This window comes from Ailuropoda melanoleuca, chromosome 5 (assembly GCF_002007445.2).
Source record: "Ailuropoda melanoleuca isolate Jingjing chromosome 5, ASM200744v2, whole genome shotgun sequence".
Classification (NCBI taxonomy): domain Eukaryota; kingdom Metazoa; phylum Chordata; class Mammalia; order Carnivora; family Ursidae; genus Ailuropoda; species Ailuropoda melanoleuca.
In genome coordinates this window covers 57,200,900-57,213,764 of record NC_048222.1, presented here as the reverse complement: position 1 = coordinate 57,213,764, position 12,865 = coordinate 57,200,900, and the positions used below count along the sequence as shown (strand labels likewise).

The following is a 12,865-nucleotide window of genomic DNA, read 5'->3' as shown; positions in this document are numbered from 1 at the left end:
ACTGAGCTAAGAAAGGAATTGATTTTTAAAAAGTTAGACAGCGACTGGGAGTTCTTTGCCAATTAAAAAATGAATTATTCTTGTGTTACATTTTCTCCTTTTGCTAGCTTACATGACCTGTCAACAGCTCAAAGTTTCTCTTGTCAGTTCTTAATGACTAACTAGAGACAATTGGTGAGTTATCCATTTAAATGAGTAAAATGTGCAAAATTTCATAATTTGGGGGACAGTTTTAATGCTTTATTTGAATGGTCAGATTTTTGATAAGATGACTTACGTTAAAGTTATCAGCAACAACTTTAATGTATTTATGATGAAAGTTAAGTTATGAGAGTAGGCAGAATAATGCCCCTCCCCAAATATATTCACATCCTAATCCCCAGAACCTCTGAATATGCTACACGGCAGAGGGGAATCAAGGTTGTTAATCAGTGGACCCTGTGGGGAGCATCTCCAGGGTTATTCAGATGGACCCTATGTAATCACAAAAGCCCTTAAAAGTGGAAGAGGGAATTGGGAGAACCAAAGAATTAGAGAGAGACTTGCAGATGCTATGCTGCTGGCTTTGAAGATAGAGGGGGGACCATCAGCCAAGGAATACAGACAGCCTCTAGACGCTGGAAAAGGCAAAGAAATGGAAACCTCCGAAAGGAACACAGTCCTGCTGACACCTTGATTTTAGCCCTCTGAGACCTGTGTCGGACTTCTAACCTACAGAACTACAGATTCGTGTTGTTTTAAGCCACTAGGTTTGAGGTGATTTATTACGGTGGCAACAGAAAACCCATCTAGTCATGAGACAGAATTGCCATAGCCTCTCATGCTAACCCGACCATAGACGTCACATACCGATGCACTCCCCGCGGAGGTCCAGCTGGAATCCTTTGTTGCATTCACACCGGTAGCTTCCAGGAGTTGGAATGCAGCGTCCATTTTGACAGAGATAGCGAAACAACTGGCAGTAATCAGTGACATTGACTGGGAGCACCCCTAAAGGAATAACATTAAACCCCATTAAAATCATGGGCAAGATGCTAAATCATAAAGGAAGGAAGACTCTCTTTGGGCACAGGTCATCTGGGCCCAGTAAAGTCTATTTCCATGCCCACTTGGAGAGATCACCAGCAGCCAGGTCTCGCAGCCTCGCTGTAGCCTGCTTCTCCCTACCTCTTTTCTGGCCCATGCTCAAGCCTCCAGTTTGGGTAAATGACTGAAGCAATGAGTTCTTGGTAAATACTTGCAAAACTGCTTTGCGTTATATAAAACTCAAAGTATAATTTTATACCTCCTCTATGACTTCATCCTTGAATGAGATTTAAAGCTCTGCCATAACTCTCCCACAGTTGTCAATAACCAGAGGACATCAGTCTGGAGAATATTTTTCTCTAAGCAATAGGCAAATTGAGAAACTTACATATAACACTTTGTAAACCAAACAGTTTATCTAAGAATTGATATACTAATTTAATAACTAAAGCAGCATAAACAACAACAAAACCTCAACCTGATTAATGTAAAAAAAATAATAATAACCAGATGACTTTTCAATCCTTACTTGGTGGTTCCCGAGATGGGTATGGATATTCCACTGGTGGTCGAGGGACAGGAACTGGAGGTCCAGGAGGAAAGCCAGGAGGAACAGGGTGAACTGGAGGAATGGGGCCAAGGGGTGGGGGAGGATAGCCTGGTCTCTCGGGAATTACCAAAGGGACGGAGCACAGCTTGTTGAAATCCTCTGGAAAAACACGACACAACAGAACACAAAAGTTGAGCCACAGCATAACTCATATGCCTGTGGAAGTCACCCTTACATTTCAAAGAAACTTTGAATAAAATCAATCATCAAACCACATTAGATCAAATGGAGAGAAGGGAAAAAGCCAACTGACTTCATTCCCATCCTAATAGCTACAGTAGCAACCATACTGGAACAGTAATTCAAAGCCAAAACCAAATTCCCCAGAGTGTATACCACATGCCTCTCCCCAAATTTAGGAAGCCTTTACCCATGTCACAATTTACCTCAAGGAAGAATCAAATCCCACTTTCTCAATTCAGTCCCGTTTGTGGATCCCACAGAGCTCTAAAGAGCACACTAAAAAGCCTGGATTTTATTTTAAGCCACTGGAAGTCTTCAGCAGACTACTGTGGGATGTAATCAACCGAACATTTTCAGAAGATCAGTCTTGCTGACACAAGGAGAATGTGCAGGGACGCAAGGCTTTACAGAAGACCAAGGGCAAGAAAGCATTGGCTGGACAAGGGAGGCAGCGATGGAACTGGGCAGAAGTGGACGAATTTGAAGCATATTTTAGAGATAAGTGGGTAGTGCTTCATGAAGGAGTAAATGTCAGAGCAGAGGGAACAGGAAATCAAGAATGACATAGTCTTCTGGTTTAGCAACTGGGTAGATGTTGGTGACATTTACCAAACGGGAAAAACTGCAATGGGAGCAGGTCTGGTGGGTAGAAGCCAAGTTCCATGTTGAATATATGAATTTTGAGATAGGAGATATCCAAGCAGATTTGCCACATTGCAGCTATGTAAGAGTTTGAAGCCTGACAGAGAAGTGGGGGGCTGGATGTAAGTTTTGGACTAATGAGTAGGCGGGTGGTATTTAAAGCCATGAGAATGAACGAGCTCACCTAGGGAAGGTGTGGAAAGTAAAGAGAAGGCTGTGCAGAGATAGAGCCCTGCGGAATACCTATTTGTAAAAAGACAACAAAGTGTTGGAGAAGCAGCACCCCATGGGGTAGAAGGAATACCAGGGGGTGGTGGGTCTGTTGTTAATGCTGTACGATGATTCCCTGAACTTGTGCACCTGAGTTAATCAAGGATTTCCCTCCGACCTCATATGTAGGCTGATTACTATTTTTCATGTTAGGTCTGTATTAGAAAAAATCATCTTTACCTTTGTGACATGTTTTTTCCTGAGCTTCCAAAAAGGTGTTTTAAGACAGTATCCAGGTTGCCAGGGACGTATTTACTTAACCACTAGTACATTTTCATGTTTCCTGCAGATAGCCACATCTTGTTACAGTTCCTTCTATATGTAAACTGATCATGTGATTTTTTAAAATTTCTTTTTCTCCTTCCTGTCAGAATATTGATAATTTTATTATCACTGCCACACAGGGATTCTCCCACAGATACTTTCAATACTAGTTGTATCCACTAGTAGAAATTAGGCTAATATTACTCTTTTCCTTGTGCACTAAATCTGACTTATTCTAAGGCACTGTACTATGTCTTATGGAAATACATTCACATTCAACCTCATAGGGAAAATCTGCCAGTTTACATGTGGTTAAATACACCTAGCTACCATGTACCTTGTTGTTACTTGCTGGTCCGTTACTAAAACTTCTTCAATCATATTTGGCAATTTCAACTCAGGTTAACATTATGTATTCAGAGAATTCTATTACTGAATTTTAATTATTATTTACCTGTAATTTTAACCCACACAGATTCTGTAGCACTTGACTGCATCTGGAAAGGATTTATATATTGTTTATGCTTCCCTGAACCAGGATGCTACAATCCCTCTTATGAAACCACAGTGATCCTTCTTACAGAATTATCACCTGGAGGTGCCATATCTATCATTTCCTGGCTATTTGCTTTCCACCAGATTTCTATCACCAAGACTGCGCATCGTCTTTGAAGTCAACGATCATATCTAACTCATGACTAATTCCCATTCTGAGCCTAGCCCTGAAAATTGCACATAAGAGGAATTCATTAACCATGTGTTGGATTTAGCTGGATAGCAATTATATTAAGGGACTCATTTTGCTTCCAAGCAATTCAGCCTTTCTTTTTCCTTAGTCTTTTAGGATTTGTATAAAAGAAGTTGAATAGCTTATCAGGATTTCTGCTAATTAGGTTGGTATATGACTTTAAGCATGCCATTAAATTCATCTTAACCTCTGTAGGAAAGTGTATCAGAGTGGATCCTATACTCTTTTCTACTCTCTTCAGCTCCATAACTTTCCCATGAACCCATTTACATTCAGGATCAGCAAACTGGGGCTAGTTTTGTTCAACTGATGTCCATCTTTCCTATTTCCATTTAACCCAGAGATGATACTGATTTATTTTACACAGTGAAAACCTGACCAGTCCAAAATAATCCTTCGTGTGTGTGTGTGTGTGTGTGTGTGTGTGTGTGTGTATAATCACTCTCCATAAGTTAAGAGCCCAGAGTTCTATAGCACTGCTACCAGAACATCTGAGCAAACAGACCCATCTGCAAATTAGCTTTTCTTTGTCAGTCTGCTTTGCCCTGGGACTATCTTAGATCGTGGGTATTTCAGTGGTACATGAGAGAGCAGCTCCCTGCAAAGCCACACAGGGAAACAGGGTCTTCCGCTCCATGCATCCCAAGGCCGGTCTTCAGGCACTTCAACCTGCTGTCTCTCTGCCATCTATTCAAGGCCTCAGCACAGAAAACAATCTGCATCAATGCTGCTGATTACTAAATTAGCTATGTATTTAAAAAGCCATTCTCCTAGTACCCAAGCCACGTGTCTTAGTGGGATGTCATGTACTTCTAAACAGTGACCTACTAAAAGGCCCCCCTAGCGCACTAAGGATGGTGAGTTATATTTTTAGGTCATAGACATGAAGCAAATCAGACAAAATATATGACTTGTTATATGTTAAAATGTATTGAAAGATTTCTATTGCTTCTTTAATCCACACATATAATTCGTAGCAATAAACAGAAATTTTATAGTAACATCTGTGAGCAGGTGTAGAACCCAGGATAATGGGAAATTCACATTCTGCCCGAATAACACTCCGCAGTATTCCATTAACTCTGTGTTTATCCTTCCTCACCTTGATTCGCTCTGCTACAGTTCTCTAAGTCAAACACATGTTCAGGAATCAGATAAAGAAGGAGCTATAACCTCAGTTTTCACTTAGAACTGGTGGGAAAGATGTCACTTAATAAATTGTTCCCTCCACCTGAATGCCTCCTATGAGCCAGATTTTGCTAACTACTGTGGAAGTGGTAAGAAAGCATAAGGAATATGGGACTAGAAGAATGAATGAGACCTCCCAATGAGATTTATCAACTAGTCATAAAGCAATACATGAACACACATTGGCACAAAACAGAGTAGATGGGATTTGTGCCAAAGAGCAGTAAATACCTGGAGCCCAAGACAGAAGGCAGAGTTTCTAGCTGTGGTTATCTCGGGACATCCAGGAATTAGGTCCTGTCAGGAATCATGTTAGGATCCTACCAAACAAGAGGGGATGTAATAAGCAAAGTGGCAGGGGTTAGGAAGTAGGGGGAAGAACATGAACTGAGGAGAAGTTCTAGGAAAAAAGGAAACAGTTGAATTTACAGATTTTTCAGGCTGGCTTCGAGGAAAGCTTGATTGTATAATTTAACTGGAAAAATAAAGCCACCGTAAAGAAGAAGGATTAAAAAGATGAACTGGGGTCAGGTATGAGGATGCTAGATTCTCTGCCAAGTAGTGAAATTTTATTTTCAAGAAATGGAGTGACTTGGACCACTAGATACCACCTGAATTCATCTTGGGAAAGTTTTTCTGGATTATCTTTCCCTACCTTTTCCCCCGACCATAATTTTTTTAACCTAGCTTCAGATGAATTATGCTTTGGGAAATGTATATGGCAGCTGTGGATTTCATAGAGACAAGTTAGGAGGCCACTGCAATAGGGCAGACAAGAGACAAGGAGCTTTATGTGAAAATGGAAGGAATCTGACAGATGCGAGAGGTATAACAAAGAAAAAAAAAGTCAGTAAGATTTGGCACCAAGGAAGAGGAAAGTGTCAAACGTTAGGGAAGGAGAAAACATGTATCCAGCATAACACAGAAAGGCTCTGAGAGAAGTGAGTTTGATTCAGGGGAGCTTTTGAGGACTCCTTGGGAGCCAACAGAAATACATGAGAATAAGAGAGGACAAGCCCTCCTGAGAAGGTTGCTATTCGGCGGCAATAAGCAAGCTCAATAAAAGGCAGTACCAGAAAACAGTATCATTTGTATGGACCTCTGTAGTTTCCCAAGTCATTGTCTGGGGAAATCTCCCAGGGAGTCGTCTCTTTCATTTTCCAGAATCTTGTTCACGTACCTGGATTTCCCCTAGATGTGCCTCATGCACATTGCCACTGGGCTTGTGCTGGGGGGGAGCTGGGATACGCTGCAGATAACCAGAAGGGCTCTTACCTGTTGCTCTGATGGGACACATCTCAGGGGCGACGGTGACCCCTGGAGACCAGCACCGGCCAGCATCACAGCAGCACTGCATTTTCGTGATGGACTGCGGCAGCTGGTTAGAACAACGCCCGTTTGCCAGAGCCGTGTAACAGTATCCGGGGCGAACATCTGAGAGCACAAAGAAACACACCCACACACACATCACTGAGATGGAAGTCGTCACAACACCTTCCTGCCCCAGCACCTCTACGCTTCACACTTGGGCTCTGGCAGGACGCACTGACACTCTCACGCCCTGGAAGGGAAGCAGCGTGTGCTGGTCAGGAACAATGCTCGGTCAGAACTCCCTTCGTCTCACACCTTTCGCCCCTGCGAGCGGGTGCACTTGGCCAAAGTCCCACATTCCATTCCCAAGGTGGGAACGAATGATTACAACCATATGTGCCATAGGAAAAGAGAGACTAAGAAAATCACTGGCAGTGACAGTTAATTAGTTATAAAGACATGTCTCTATACTGAAGGGAGACTGTGTTGTCCTTGGTTTCCAACTACTTAATTCAAGCCACTTTAGGTAAATATTGATATAAATCTATTTTAAAACAACATTAAGTCTGCACTATAGTCTACATTTCTAAAAGACCTTTCTTACTTTTCAGACTGTAACTGTGAGTCAGATTTCTGAGATTTTTTTTTTTTAAAGGAGTGAACCACTTTGCAGTCAGAGCCAATGCTTGTTAATCAAGATTTCCTTTTGTTCTGGGGCCCTAACAGATTTTATAAGGCGCTAATTATTTACAAGTTCAAAATGTATATGATTCCAAGTTCTTAGACCTATAAGATACAATGGTTCCTGAAGCCTTTTTTTTTTTTTTTGGCAGAAAGATATCTTCTCAAAGCAACAGAGGAAGACATATTTCTACATACCACTTTTATTGGGTTACATCATGTCTGACTGTCATGACAACATTGACACAATGAAGCACAAGTCTAGGCTATCAAAAAAGGGCCTGTGACATAGTAGAAACCTAACTGCTTCATGGGCCTTTGAGGAAGTACCACGAAACAGGGGACACAGGTGGCTAAGTACAGAATACCTTGATCTCCCTGACATGTTGAAGATGTACCTCTCTTTAAGGAAAGTATATCACTGCGTAGTCCATATATAATAAAGTAAAAAGTAAATAATATTTTAAATATGCTTGTCATTTGAGGAAATATAAGTTGTAAACTCTTTCATAAAATGACGAATTTTTTTACAAGTAAAATCTCATCCTTATATTTCCTGTAAGTCTAAACACTAAACTTCAACTTTGATCAGAGAAGGTCATCCCTATGACTGTTTTCATCTACATCATTCTTAAGAACACGAAACTCTTGGATCTTGAAGGTTGCAATAAATTAATAAAGTAAAATGAAATAAAAAATAAGACACTTAGAAACATATAAATTATTAATATCTCATGAAGAAGGCTACAAAAAAAAACTCCAAACAAACCACAAAATAAAATTATGGATCAGCTTTAAAGAATACAAGATTATTTCTGAAAAATACTTAAAACCACTAGCAGGTATAAATGTGCTTTCTAGAGATTTTTTGTGGCCCCATTCCTACACCTCCAGTTAGACTACTAGTCTCAGCAGAGAGGCAGAACAAGTTTCCTTCCAGCTGGGTCCAGCGCAAACAGCTGGAGGGAGGAGTGCAGACAAGATAGGCTCTGTGAAGCCACAGGTGGCACCTTCCCTATGAAGAGAAAAGAACAACAGAACTTGCCACTTTCTACTTTTCGTGGCTTTAAAGCCACCAATAATTTATATCCTCAGCGATTAGTAAATGTTTGGGGCATGGAAACCAAAGGCTGTTAAGAGTGGGAAGAAATGTTCAAAACTGGCTTATATCCCAGTTTCAAATGAATTTGGCGGTCAAAACTCAGTATAAACACTTGACCAAAATTTGTATATATAATTTTCCATGTGGGCTATCTTTCAGAGCAAAACTGGGACCTACAGCTGCCAGTCACAAACTCTTCATGGGCTAATGTCTATTATTTTGGACATTAACCATGATACTGTTTTACTGCCCAGGTGGCTGTACTTACATGTTAAATCGGTAGGTTAGAAAATTCTTGATCAAAACGGTGAATGTTGGTGCAAAAAATCTTACCAGCCACGTTTGGGCTGCAGGCAGGCTCTGGTATACAAATGGCACCTGCACCTACATAAGCATTTTGCTAATTTCCTATGGAAGCTGAGGGGGGAAAATGTTAGGATTTGTAGGAGGTAAGTGGAGCATAGATACCTTCCTCTATTTTGAATCTGCTCTGGCCAAGACATCTGGCAGAAAAGGAGTAGGAAGCTTTCCTCCTTTCCCCCCTTCTGAATCACTTGGCCCCCTTCCTTTCAGAACCCAGGAACTATACCATATCAAAAAATATATATTATGGATTAAACAGGTGTTTGCAGGTCATCCTAGCCCATCAATAGGCCTCTCCTAACCAATCACTAACATTGTTGTGTCCAACCAGGAGCTAAGAGCTGTGAGGCCCAAACTAGGTACAGGATGGTCGTCAGGATTCCTGGGAATTGATGAGACAGAGCACAGTAACGTGAAAAGACCACCGTACACAGATATTATAAAGTGCCTAAGGAAGATCACAGAACAAAAAAATAAATAAATAAAGTAAAATAATACTTCACGAGCTTACAGATCAAAGGGGATACTGGGGACAGGAAGGTCTGAGAGCCTCAGAATGTGTGACCAAAGATAGCAGGTGGAATCTCGTGCTTAGGAGAGATGTATAAGGAGATACTACATACTCCTAGCTATAGGTGGGGTTTTCGATTGGTTAGATTGACTAATTCCAAACAGCCAACTTACCAACAAATCCTAGATTTGTTTAGAAGTTGGAGATTATATGTATTTTCTTTTCACTAGGGATAATTTGGGGGGGTCTCTGTGGTTTACAACGGCAAGGAGATATCAGCTTTTTAGGGAAGGCAGACATGTCACTTGGAGCATTTTATATAACAAGTTCCTAATTATGGGTACAATAAAGTTCCAAAGAAGAAGAAACTGTACTGGCCTAGGTGTATGCTAAGAAAGGGTTTACTGTGCCCGGTGGTCATTAGGGAGGGAGCAATGAGAGGGTTTGGGACTGTGGGCTCAGGCCCAAGTTGGGATCCCAGCTCCTTCACTTCTTAGCTGCTTAAACAATTGAACCAAATTACTTATCTGAGCTCTGTAAACCTCAGCTTCTTCCCATCTACAGTGTGGTTGTGAACACGAAGTCAGATAATTTCCACAAAACACCTCACACACAGGACGTCACCCCTGAATCCTAGTCCCCCCCATCCCCTTTCTTTGTAAATAGCATGGATATATTTGGCAAAAGACTGATAAAAATGTTAACCATCTGATATGTAAAGGTTTTTAATCACTTTAATCCAGAGCTCTCTTTGAAAGTTAAAAAAAAAAAAAACAAAATTACCTATTATTTGGCCAGGAAAGAACTTCTGATCTACCTCTCTGCTAAGCATGATCACAGGATGTCAAGTGAGAATTGGGACAGTTTGGGGAGAAAAAGGAGCTCTGTAAATTGCACTGGACAGTCTTTCCCTGCAGTGCCAGTATGTATGGAGAGATCCTGGATAATCAGGCAACCCGGGCATCACCGTTGTTTCTAAGGAAAAGTCCAGATACACTTCCCTCACTGGTTGTACTTATTCAAATGTCAACTTAAGAGACAGCCCTCAGCTTTTATTATATGTGACTAAGTACAAAGGAATTCAGAATTTCAAGTGCAACTCAGTTTGGGTCTGAAATTCATGGCTTGTGGTGAGGATGTGAAGCCGAGTGTCTTTGAAAATATGGGCCAGAAACAAACATCAAAAGACAGTGTTCATTTTTCTCCCAGGCCATGTGCCACAGGCTTCCCTAGCTTTGCCCAAATAATAAGGAAGTGCTCATTTTCATATTCAACAAATACTTACGGAGTGTCCATGACATGTAAGGAATCATGCCGAGAACCACCAGGGATATAGGAGGATAGCAGTTACTTAGCCTTTAAGGAGAGCTTATTACTTAATTAGGGAGTTAAAAAAACATACAGACATAAAATTTCCCTACAAGATCATTTACGAGAAGCATATCCCAGGTAGGGGAGAAACTCCTTTCAGGTAGGCTGATCTGGGACATCTTCAAAGACAGAGAACCTGAGTAAAAGCATGAAAGGGGTCTTGAGCTGGGAAGAAGAATATCTTGAATGGTACCACAGGTATGATTCAAGGCAGGAAGGAATTAAAACAAATGAGCTGGTTGAGGGTGAGAAGCAGGGAGTGTGCTGGTAAGTCAGCAAGGTTGCGAGAGATCAGAGAGTGAAGGTCTTCAACTATTAGGCTGCACACTCTGGACCTTGAACTTTACTCTAGGGAACCGGAGTTTGAAGGAAGTCTTAGCGATCGTTAAATCCAGCAGCTATCAAACCTATTTTTTTTAAACAACAAAATCCCTCCTTTAATTGATACTTTACTTAGAAGCTAACACACCACCAGGTAAAGGCAGAGTTGCCTAGAGTGTGTGCATGCGAGGGGCAGGGAGTGGGAGGCAGGGGTCCTTTCCCCCCTCAGCCTCCCCCTTCTCACTGTTCCCCTCTTCCACCCCAGCAGCTCTGGAGACCTCTGCTGTACCTGAAGGATCCACATGACACGGACTGAAAACCACTGATTTCCAAATCCTAATGGAAAACTACCAGAGGTTTTTGAGCAAGAGGGTCATTTAATCAAAGCATTATTTTAGGAAGATAAATCTGACAAGATGGATTGTAGAGAAGCCAGGAAGCAGGGAGACCAATTAAGAGATTGTTGCAAAATTTCAGACCTAAATTAACGCAGGTCCCAGGAAATGACGGAAGGTTTGACACTCGCATAACTGCAAAGTTAATTAAGACTGAGGATATCTGTATGGGCTCTTGGATCATCCCTTTTTCTGGGAGGTAAAAATCCTAATACAAGACCACAAGGTGCCTCTATTCTTGAGGAGAGGGCTCAGCTGTTTAATAAGATGTAAATGTACATTTTACATCAAGTGAGAAATCATTAGTAGCCCTGAACAAATGTGTTTCAAAAGCCGTTTGTTACGGAACTGATTTACAGAAATCAAGCATGCTGTTTAGAATTAAACCTACCTACGCATCTGGTACCGTCAGGAGAGGGGTAAAAACCGGGAGGACATTTGCAAAAGTAACTGCTGACTGTGTTTGTACACTCGCCCCCTTCACAGATTCCAGGGATGGTGCTGCATTCATCAATATCTGGAACATGAAGAAGAGTTTAGTATTCAGAGCGCACAGTATAAAACCATTCCTCATCACAAGGTTCAGATGGAACGCCAGTCAAACCAATCTCTACAGAACAAAAGCTGCATATAAAATAGTTCAGAAAGTGAGTGCTGCTTCTCTCAACACGGGCTTACCCAAGGAACTTACAAAGCTCAAGAGATTAGAGCAAAATAATAGAAAGTTCCCCCGTAAAATCTAAAACTATGTACTGTTTTACCAAGTAAGGATAGCATGCTAATATTCCGAATGTCATTTGGTTTAAAATTTTGTTTTCCCTGTTCTCTCCATGTTTTGCATTGAGTGAGGCTCCCTTTATGCTTACTTTATATTCCGCATCAGTTCCTGCATTTCTTCTCAATCTGATTTTCCACAAGCAGATCCTGAAATCCTATAGTGAGGAGCATGTGGTCTGAGTGCTGACCAAGACTCGGCCATCGTGGTGTTCTCAGGGGCACCCAAGCGGCCATGATGATGGTTTTCTGTGGGTTCGGTGAGGGAATCATGGGGGACACTGGGATGCTCTACCCAGGTCCCTCTCAAGGGAGGACTTGTTGCCCTAGCATTAGGGGTGCTATCGATAGACAGCCTTTGGTTCTCAGCTCCTCTGGGACTGCTTGAGCTGCAGAGAGCCACATCACCTGGAGACCACACCCAGTGACTGATCGTGGAGGAGAGAGAATGGTCTGGTCATCTGCCCCAGCGGCGACAACTCTGAAAACCACTCCAATTCCCACATAGCCTGGGAGGTCAGTGGAGGCCATAATCAGGGTTAGCCCTGAGGGCCTGAGGTCACTGGTCTCCCCCAAGGAAGTAGTAAAGATTCCTTAGGATAAATCCAACCATTTCCTTCAAGGGGAACATTTCAAGACCCAGCTTCAGACACTGACACTTATCAATAGATGTGGCACCACTGAGGGGAGAAAAGAAATTGAGAACTTCCTGCTTAGGCTAACAGTAAACTCAGAGCACAGGGTATCTGCATGACCTTGACTCCAAGAGGAGTGGGCTTTCTGCACTCACCTAGAGACAGGTGTGTTTTGACCCAAGCCCCCTGGGAGTATTGCAATGACCAGACTATACCGTTGGCACTCGGAAAGCCCTAAATTTAAAAAAACAAAGACTATTTCTTCTCCAGTTTAAGTACTGCTCTTCACTTGTAAAACAAAATAGAGTTCTGAGTGGACCAGATTCAAGGGTCTTCGATTCAAGTTCACCCTGTTAGTCAAAAAGGCAACAGTGACATTGCTTATGTGCAGTTTAACCTTTTTAAAAGCAAAATCCTCATTCTTCTATGCTAGGCTAGAGGCTAAAGCAAACAATATTCCCCTGCTTATA

At 41.8% G+C, this 12,865-nt stretch overlaps 1 protein-coding gene across 2 annotated transcripts in view; it reads right to left on the bottom strand.

The window, feature by feature from the left end:
• Positions 1-12,865, bottom strand: part of FBN1 (fibrillin 1) — a 225,443-nt gene that overhangs the window by 100,657 nt on the left and 111,921 nt on the right. For both annotated transcript variants that reach the window (XM_002917548.4, XM_034661014.1), the window contains 4 exons: positions 11,378-11,503; positions 6,207-6,365; positions 1,556-1,735; positions 850-990 (listed from right to left, as the gene is read on the bottom strand). In XM_002917548.4, coding sequence (XP_002917594.1) covers positions 850-990; positions 1,556-1,735; positions 6,207-6,365; positions 11,378-11,503 — 606 coding nt within the window. The remainder of the gene's footprint in view (positions 1-849; positions 991-1,555; positions 1,736-6,206; positions 6,366-11,377; positions 11,504-12,865) is intronic.